Below are 10,630 nucleotides of genomic sequence, written 5' to 3'. Positions count from 1 at the left end.
GGGTTGATTGATTGATAACAACCAAAAAAACATCATTTACCGATTAAGAGAAAATCGTATGATTGATATATAATCTGTAGTTTCGAAACACTATATTTGGGTAAAGGATATTCGTGAATTAGATATCATGTCAATTTTAAAACACTATATTTATGAAAGGATATTGGCTATAGGAAATAATTAAATACGCTTCCTGTTTTTTTAATTTCGTTTATTAGATTGCTAGGTATTTATAGATATCTAAGGTAAGAGAGGTTAGATAAATTGAGACGTGACTTTCTATGGTTGGGAAATAAAGAAGGAAAAAAGAATGTAGTTAGTTAAATGGTAGACAATCTTACAAAGCAAGAAGACAAGTGGTGATAAGAATCGGGTTACCAGAATAAACAAGAAAATAATGCGGAAGTAAAATTATAAAGATTAAAGACAAAAATTGAAAGATATGTAAAATTCAAGAATAAAATCCCCAATTTCAAGATAAAGTGCCAAGAAGATCTTAGTATTCAAAATTAGCGGATTAAGACTAATCATGATACTAATAGAGTCAATTCAAGAATTTAGATCAAAAGTGATCTAGACCCCTATTACGAAGAAATTAGAGACAACAATTAGTATAACACGAATCACCTTCTTTAAATTACAAATAGAAACCAAAGATATCAAATTAAGAATTAATGTTACCTCTTAAAGAATCATTCTTATAAGGTTGTAAGATAAATTCATGGTCACTATGCACAAAAGTGTAAAGAAGAGAAAACGTCTCAAATGATATTAATCATGTTTGTCTCAAAATAATGAAAATCAACCCCAATATATAGGGAAAACCTATCCCCAAATAGAATAGGATTTAAATCCTACTTTTATTGAAACTTTAAACTAGGTAATTTTTACACTAGGAATCTTTAAACTAGGAAAACAGGAAAACTTTAAACTAGGAAACTTTTTAAACTAGGAAACTTTTAAAATAGGAACTTTTGACTTTGAGCGTTCAACTTTTTGTACTCTTTTATTGGGCTTCGTGTGGCTCAAACTTCTTTCTTTTGGACTTGAATTTAGACACCTCTTTCGTGATAAACATATTCTTGATTTTGTCATTGAAACCCATCACCTTTAGTACAAGTAGGCTGAAATGGATGCTATCAATTCCCCTCTTCTTGAAAACAATTCATCCTCGAATTTAAATCTCATAGCAAACAACATCCATTACTCAAAAGCAATAATGGTAGAAACAAAACAAAATAGTAACCATGTGTCCACTTAACCCAATTAATCATGGCATGCTAATGCATGTCTTCTTGATGTTAAGTGACTTACTTGGTACTTACTACTAAGACTAATGTGCACCAACGGTCTTTTAAGTGACTTTTAATTTGTGGGAAAATGTTTCTAAGCCACGTGATGAAAAATCGATTTATGACAAATATTTTTAGAATATTATTTTTTACTTGGTATCGAACACAAAAAAAAAAATAGGTAAAAAATTCATTAATTTTTCTAGAAAAACATTTTCCATAGTACCAAGTGCGAAAAATACCCCCTTTGTAAGTATTCAAATCAAATTTAGATATGACAAATCTCTTGTCTTTCACTTTACACAAATGTAGTAATGAATATAGATTTGGAAGAATTCATATAACCTACCCTCAAGTTTAGCCTTTAAAGATGCAAAAAAAATCCACATTATTATTTGAAGCAGGAACAAAGTGTTCACTTTTCTCCTGTGAGATCCATTATTGAGATTAATCTTCTAAAACTCTTGAAGTCCGTGTATAACAATGTCAAGGTATGAGCTCTGTCAACTACACGAATCAAAGGCAACAAAGAAATACTTCATTACGCGAGAAAAGCCTTTAACGGTATGGAAGAAGTTCTACGACAAGCTTCAAAACATGAAGCAATAGCTGAGCTTTCTAAAGATTGAGCTAAGAGAATCCATCCTATTTTTCTCAGTACAAAAGAAATAAGCGAGCGCTAAGCTCAATAAGAGTGTAAAGGCAGCACGATTAGAAAATAAGAGACATCGCATGACATAAACTATAAAGGAATACTGAGAATAAAAATGAGCTTGCAGAAACAACCAAGGCAAAATTTTCCTGTGGACATGGGAACAAAAGTAGTAGAGATTGTTCAACATTAAATCATCTTTCCTCTGTATAATGAGGAATAATGAGTTACTGAGTCTTCTATCACATTTTGACAAGAAAAAATGGATGGAAAAAAAAATGTAACAGTAACTTATGGTGGATTCTGTAATATGCTAAGATGTTTATATAGACGATGCATATGTGAACTAAACCAAAATGTTCCCCTCACATTACTTTAATGGGGAATACTTTGAGATCAACTTGTCAACATGAATTACGATATCATCTATGCGGGGTCGGACTGTTGCTTGAGGCTGAAGCATCCATGTCACAAACTGATTAAGGTCGTTTGGATATTGAGCATTAGGCTCAGTTGGCCACTTTATTTGTGCATTTACAATAGCCAATTGTGGACTTTCATCAGATTCCTCAAGTGCATACTCGAATGGAGATACACCATACCTGGAACATAAAAGCCAAGATATTAAAGATTAATAACTATCTTTCATGCAAACAGACCTACTCGAAACCAATTTCACAGTTAATTAATATCTGCAATCGGGTAATATATGCATGTCATGAGAATTTTTATTCATTATTCTGAAAAGAAAAAAACTTTTACTGTGAATAATAACTTGGAAACTCAGCACCAGACAACACTTCAGTACGCTCACCAACATACTTATTTTAAGCATTAAACAAGTCAAAAGCAGGAAATTTCACACTTGAGTTTACTTAAATCATGATTTGATCGAACCGAATATCAACTTATTGGGCAATGGTGATGCAACTAACAGATATGTCAACAAGAGAATAAAAATATTTTATTTTGCACAGAAAAAGCTACAAAAAGATATCTGCAAAAGAGTAGAAAGAAGTCTTACATTATAGCAAATAATGTACAACCTAATGACCAGATATCAGTTCTTTCATCAATATCACATTGACTTGCGCAGTCCCACAATTCAGGTGCACGGAAAGGTGCTGAAATATGCTCAGATGCCCATTCCTGGATAACCACAAACGTACATCAAACCAAAAAAAATGCATCAGAATGGGGTAAGTTGTGAACGGTAAGTTACAGAGCCAAGAAAAAGCAACATCCTTATGTTATTAATACAGTGATGGTGATAACATTCTCCCTGTTCAGGTTCAGAAGAAGAGAAAGATGAGAAGCTTGCAGGCATAAATACAGAAGAAGATACGTTTATATAATAGAAGAAGCATAAGTACCTGCAACTGTAGAGCCTCTGAGCGAGAGCGAATTTGCCTTCTTGCAGGATGCGCATTTCCAAAATCCATTAATTTTGCAAGAGGTGCCTGTCCTTTTCGATGTGTTAAAAGGACATTACCAGATTTGACATCATTATGTGCATACGGAGGATCAAAGTTATGCATATGCTTGAGACCTGCACAAAGCTGCATATAAAACATTTTTCAGTACATCATTTTTTGGCTTCACAATTCCATGTGCACCTTCAGAAAATGAAAAGATGCTCTTGTGCAGAACATACTGATTCTTGTTCACCTGATGAAATATTTGAAGCACCTCCAAAGTGGAAAAGAACTCCTGTTTTGCTTGCATGGTTTTCATACTATCCAGTAATGTCCCATCCAAATGGGCTGGAAATAACAAGTAAGCTTCCTGCTTCCTAGACTGGTCTTGTGAGGCCTGCCCATTATCCAATTAAATAAGAGCTTTAGAGAAAATCCAGTGGCAACTGAAGATATATCATAGAGGGAAGGCAACAAAGAAGATGTAAATCAGCATGCTTATAGCATTCAGCAAAAGTAGAGCATGTCTTTCAAAATTGACAAATGACAGTTTGCTTAAACATAGTTCTCATTCCCAGAAGCCAAAACTGCCGGAAGAGTATCATCTCAATGAGACATGTGAACAGTAAACCCTCTGTGATTGTGAGCAACTTCCCAACCCCCTTTCCTTTGTCTTTTGCGAAAGAAAGGAATTAAAGGATACACTTCTTTGACCATTCACGTGCATGTTCAAACTTCTTCATATATAGGGAAATAAATCTACTATGTTGGGAATGAGTTCCTTGAACTCTTGAAGCCCATCTAAGACTCCTGGAATGGAAAAGGATCAATATTGTGCATGTGTTCACCTTCTTTGCATGATATGCACTCCCAATAAGAGATAGCCTAGACGTGGAGCTGAGTGAATTACTAAATGCTAAGTTTCTTGGACTCTCCAAAATTTCTGCCGCACCTGTGTCCGATCCGCCAAAACACTACTTTTGGAGGATCCGACACGCATTAGTCGACTTCTGAAGGGTCCGAGAAACATAGACTAAATGAAGAAATTAGAGACCACTGCAACAATTTTCTTTTTCTGCTGATCAAAGCAAGTGCACGGGTTTTAGTAATTACCTTGACCGAAATGATGGCATGATCCAAGAGAGGAAGCAGATTGGGATGGCTAAACAGAGACGAAACGCGGATCTCCTCTTTCACCAACTCTAACTGTTCATTGTTTTGAATAAGAACTTTCTTCATTGCATAAGTTCCATCATCTAAACATTCAGATACAATGCATTGCAAACACTACAATGTTAACATGACAATTTAAAAGGTCTTAATAAGAACAAGAGAAATATGAAAATACAACAATTGTTCAAAAGTCTGCACTATTCTTTTCCTAGAGAAAGAATCATAAATCTGACCGCACTAGATGGTTCAGGTCCATAAGAAAACAATATCTGACCTGATAAATGAGAAAATTGTTGCAGACCTAACTTTGCCATTTGAGCAATGAAAAGAAATTCATCAAAAGACAAAAAGAGAACATAAAAGGCAAAGGATAAGGTTCCATTGGACTTTCTTCTTTTCAATTGCAAACAACAGTAAAAATATGTTTAAAAGAGTTCATTTTTATGCATTTCTTTTTTCCTGATAAGATGCCGCACAAACCAGCAGTACACTATTAGTAAATCTAGAAAAAGATATCTAATTGCACAAAATATAAGCAAATTCTGGGAGCTAAAGTTCATATATCAAGATGATCACCCTATAGAAACACCTAGTACCCATACAAAATCACAGTTATTTAGCAGGCAAAGGAAAGAAAACATTGATAGTAGCAAACATCGAGACATAAATATCCGTGGAGTGTAATTGATACAAAAACTCCCCCAATGCTCATTGACAACTACAACCAAAGCAAATCGTATAGAATTTGAAGCAGGCAAGAAACCCTTTCATTCACAAATCTGATCTAATAGTCAACAGCAACAACAACTACCAAGATCAACTATAAGAATTCCCATTATCCATTAACCACAGTCTAGACCTGTTTACAAATCTGACCTAATAGTCAGATCAACAACAAACCCATTATAATTTCACAAAGTAGGGTAGGGTAGAATGTACACACACCTTACCACAACCTTCTGTTTCCTATAGAGTCAGATCACAAGAGAGAAAACAAAAAAAATGTCCACTAATATTATTCACAAATTTCACCCAATTGTCAACAACTACAACTATGCACAAAGAATACCAACTTAATTCTGCTCAAAACTCCATAAAATCTGATTCCATTGTCAACTTACAAGGAAAAATGTGATTCAATTTTCAGATTTCAAGAGAGAGAGAAAACGAAACTTGCTATTGCCACAAATTAATTTGACGAGCAACTAGTATTCCTCAAACCAATGTAAGTAAGTATCTAGTAATACGTACCAGAGACATGAGAAGGGTCCTTAATTTTGTTTGGGTCAGAAATGAGCTCCTTGACAAGGAAGACATTGGGAAAACTGGCTTGACGAAGGATCCTGAAGCGATTCTCATTGATCCAAACATCTCCTCCGCTGTTGGCGTTGTCATACAAAGCATTGAGTCCCGAGAACGAGCATCCCATTTTTCACTGCTAAATCAATGGGTCAGCTCCTTCTCGATTGTGATTGTGATTGTGACGGTGATGCTTCTCTCTCTGACTTTTGAGAGAGAAAGAGAAAAGAGAGATTTTTTCTCTCTCTTGGATCTCACAAAGTTATCTTTAGCGAGAGAGACTATTTTTTTAATCTTTTGGCGTAGATTTGATATTATGTGATGCTTGTAGTAGAAGTAGTACAAATGTAAAGTTATCTTCTTTATCGGATCTCTATGCGCAACTTAAAATTTGTTAGTATTTGAGTTTGTTCTTCTTTTACGAAAATACGTACAAAATTACCAAAATGGTCCTTAATGTATGAGTACAAGGGTCAAATGGGTTCGTTAAGTTGAAATTGGAGATATTATGTGATGTAGGGGTGTGCAAAAATCGAACCGAAAAAAGTGTTATTGGTTTATTGTTATTGGGTTGTTGGGTTAACAGTTATTTAATGGTTTTACAAAATAAAATTATTGGGTTATCGGTTCGTTATTGGTTTTTGAATATTGGGTTATTGGGTTAACCGATAACCCATTAAGAATATAATAATTTACTATTTTAATTTTTAGTTATACATATATATATATAATATATTAAACAAAAAATATTAATATAATTAATAGTATATTAGACTAAAATATAATAACTTTACGCAATAATTAACACTACTTAATAGTTAACTCTCCTCTCTACTTTTAGTTATTTAACCTTTAGGTTTTACTTTTTAGTATTACTTATTTACTTTAGTTAGTTTATAATTGACTAATATTAGCTTTTGCACGATTGTAAATATCTGCAATTTGATTAACGTCAGGAATTCAAATTGTGTGTGTGTTTCTTTTAAAAAAAATAACGTAAGAACTTCATTTAGTTGGGTCATTTCTTTATGTATGATTTACCATAAGCATGGCCTCATTTGCTATTGTTTTGACTTTTGTCTATGATTTGATTTTATTTGATTTCTTTATTGCATAAAGGGGACCTCGTTTTATATATTATGGTGATCGAAAATTGATCAAGACTTTGTTGTGATGACCAAAATATAGCAAGTTGGTCCCTGTTGTCCCGTTTGGGATGATTATTTCGATGTATGCGTATTGCGTCAAATTATTGGATAAGTCATATATTTGTTTTGAAAGCATTTTCTTATTGGTTAAACCGAAAACCGAACCGTTAAAGACCTAAAACCGATAAACCGAAAACCGATAAACCGAATCGATAATACTTAAAACCGAACCGAATCGACCGATACACACCCCTAATGTGATGCTTGTTGTAAAAGTAGTACAAATGTACAAGTTATCTTCTTTCTCGGATCTCTATGCGCAACTTAAAATTTGTTAGTATTTGAGTTTGTTCTTCTTTTACGAAAATGCACATACAAAATTATCAAAATGGTCCTTAATGTATGAGTACAAGGGTCAAATGGGTTCGTTAAGTTGAAGTTAGAGATATTTAAATAGGTTGAAATAGAATTTGGATTGGGTTATGCTCCGTCCAAATTTACTGTGGGTTTAATTGGGTTCGGCTCAAATGGGCTAAAAATCGAGTTGGGTCATGATCGTCCAATTTGACCTGTTTAATCTCAACAATTTTAATATATTGTTATTTAACTTTTACAACCACTATTTGAATTTCAACTCAAGAAAATTACAAATGCATAGATAAATTCTAGAAGATATAAAATAGATAGTGATTCATAGCTTACTATAGGAACATATATTACATCAATGCAAAATAAAGTGCCTTAAAATGGGTTAAAATTGTAGATTAATTGGGCTCAATTGAAGATTCTTTTAAAATGGGTTTAGACATGAATGAGTTGAGGTTGAACTCAAATCAAATTATCTTGAGTCCAACTCATAAAATTCTGGACGGGTTATCTATATTTGGGCTCATTTTGACACTCCATGTGTATGTGTAATGTTTTATTTTGATCCTTAATATATTTCATTTGATTGAGATGATTTTTAATGTATAATAAAAGTTGTTTATTTTATTTCTTTACTATAAATATTTATCAAGAAACAAAGTGTTGAATATAATTGTGGTGTAACGATCCGATCCATCGTTACTAAAGCGCACCTCGAGTAGAGTCCCAAAAGTGTAGTGCAAGAATTTTAAAATATTGTATATATTGCTTTATAGGTTTTAACATCTGAAATTTCTACTTATTCAAAAAGTTATTTTTGCAAGGTCTGATTTCAAGTATTGTAAATATTACTTTAAAGGTTCTAACATCTGAAATTTGCAGAGCCTTTTTAATAATCTATATATATATATATATATATATAAAGTTGAATCTAACCAATCATATTTGGCACCTCTCTATGGCCACTATTCTATTTATCTTTTTTTCTCATTTTTTAAAAAATTTCTTCGTTTATAAAGGATCAAATATGTTAAATATATTAGTGACAATTATGTTCTTTTTAATACTTATAACTGACGCACATAAATATTAGAAATTAAAAAAGAAATAAATAGATATTGATAACCTATATGAGAGAATGTCAAGAGTTTTCTCTAATATTTAAAATAAGGTAAATAATCATAAATCGTTTCAAAAAATATGGTAAAAGTTAATCACCAACTAATATTGATATGTTCATTGTTGAGAGAATAACAGAAGAATTCATGGTTTGATTAGCTCCTTTCTCAATATTTCATTTCTTTTTATGATTGTGTTTCTAACATCTTTTTTGTTGTTTTTCTTCCTTTCTTTACTTTTTAAATTTTCAGGAACATCAAACAAGTTTCATTGAACATGCACGTATCAAAGAGAAAAAAATTCAACAACGTACCAAATAAATAAAAGAAAAATCATGAAGGAGAGAAAAATAACAAGCAACGGAAAAAGAAAAACAGTAACGACAAAGCTCCAAGGAAGCAAATTTAGAGATGAAGAGAAGAGATCTCAGAATGGACAAAATTTCGTCAACTTAGAGTAAAATAATAGTCAAATCTTTGAAGGTAAGCATTACATATATAAAAATTGAAATTAATTTTATGCAAGAATTAATCTAATATCTTATTTAGTATGATATTTTATATGATTGAGTAACTAGAGATCACAACATTTTCCTCTTTTTTAAAATTAATAATCTAACTTATGTGTTTAAAGTTTAAGGATAAAAGAAATACAAAATTAATAATCAAGACTAAAACAGCGCAAAAATAAAATTATTAGGAATCTAAAATATGTTAAGAATCTTATATTTCAAAATCATTCTATAATTACAAATATATATACATATAAAAAGAAATTCTCAAAATTATTTACATTTAGCCTAAAAATAAAAAATAATAAGTAGTTAAGATCAACAAAAATGGACACCTTAACTTTGTCACTTCTTCTTATGATGATAGAATATGATTTCTTTACGAAAAGAGAACGAGATAGTATCTCATGATTCTTCAAGATATTGATATAAAGTGAAAGGCCATGTAACAAATGTTTCTCTTCAAAAGGATTTTTTTTAAAAAAGGTTATTGCACTATAATTTTTTCTACAAGAAAATTTGTATTGAGAAAAAAATCATTCTGATTGAAAAACTTATAGAAAAAATTATGAGTGGTCCACAAGACAAGAAGAATTATTTTGAGAAAGAATCAAGTTATTTATTGAATTCATATTAAATTGGAAGAAGAATAAGAAAAAATCTATATTGGGAATTATAATTTGAAAGGATCCTAAATTAGTGCTCACATTATTTCTTTCAATTCTTTATTCTTCTAAATCCATTCTTTTTTTAAAATTTTTTATCTTTAATTTTTTTGTTTCATTTTTCCTTATATATCTTTAATTAATGTTTGTTTTATTTTCTTTATTGTGGTTTGAAAGGATCCTAAATTAGTGCTTACATGTTTCTTTAAATTTTTTACTCTTCGAATTCCGTTTTTTTATTTAATTTTTTTCCACTTTTTCCTCATGTAAACCCTTTAATTAATGTTTGTTTTATTTTCTTTTATGTATCTTTAATTATACTTTATATTATTAAAAATAAAGAATATATATATATACATATTACTATTTTAATTCTTTTGACATTTTTTTTAATTTTAAAAGACCAAAAGTCTCACTTCAAATTTTTACAAAATATCAAAGGTGACCATATTTTTAGTTTTGTTCATCAACAATTATATTAATTTCTTACTTCCCTGACTTAATTTAATAACTAGTGTCATTTATATCATTTTGTTAAATCATTTTTTTAAAACTTTTTTACTTTCTTTTATTTATTTATCAGAAGAAATTAGTTACTATAAATTTGTAAAACATATCTTTATATATATTAAGGTAATTTGATTTTATTTCTTATTAAAAAATTAGATCATCTCTTCTGCTAAATATTTGTACAAGTATATTCATATCAAATAATAAAGTTAAAAATAGAAAATGATGACACTCTTCTGATTTCAGATATTTATTTAATTTTATAAAATAAATGACGTTTTCTCTTCTTTTTTTTTTAAAAAAAAAAATTGCTCAAAAATTTGTCTTGATAGTTTATCTATTTTGCATTTTTTTTTTTCAAATTTCAAATCTTTTCATCATTAATGTTATTAACAATTTTTATTTTTTTCCATAACCTCATCATTAATGTTATTTATATCATTTCCTTAAATGATGAATGGTCCACAAGACAAGAAAAAA

At 30.6% G+C, this 10,630-nt stretch overlaps 1 protein-coding gene across 1 annotated transcript; it reads right to left on the bottom strand.

Annotated features, from left to right (window-relative positions):
• Positions 1-2,072: 2,072 nt before the first annotated feature.
• On the bottom strand, positions 2,073-6,135 carry LOC102601581 (serine/threonine-protein kinase 16). Its single transcript, XM_006345285.2, has 6 exons — positions 5,784-6,135; positions 4,473-4,615; positions 3,613-3,756; positions 3,318-3,503; positions 2,969-3,093; positions 2,073-2,546 (listed from the first exon to the last, which is right to left on the bottom strand). Exons 1-6 carry the CDS (start codon positions 5,959-5,961, stop codon positions 2,315-2,317), a joined length of 1,008 nt encoding a protein of 335 aa, XP_006345347.1. The 5' UTR covers positions 5,962-6,135; the 3' UTR covers positions 2,073-2,314.
• Positions 6,136-10,630: the final 4,495 nt, after the last annotated feature.

Source organism: Solanum tuberosum, unplaced genomic scaffold (genome assembly GCF_000226075.1).
Source record: "Solanum tuberosum cultivar DM 1-3 516 R44 unplaced genomic scaffold, SolTub_3.0 scf00065, whole genome shotgun sequence".
Taxonomy (NCBI): domain Eukaryota; kingdom Viridiplantae; phylum Streptophyta; class Magnoliopsida; order Solanales; family Solanaceae; genus Solanum; species Solanum tuberosum.
Note: the sequence above shows the minus strand (reverse complement) of the source record. Positions and strands in the feature narration are given on the sequence as shown.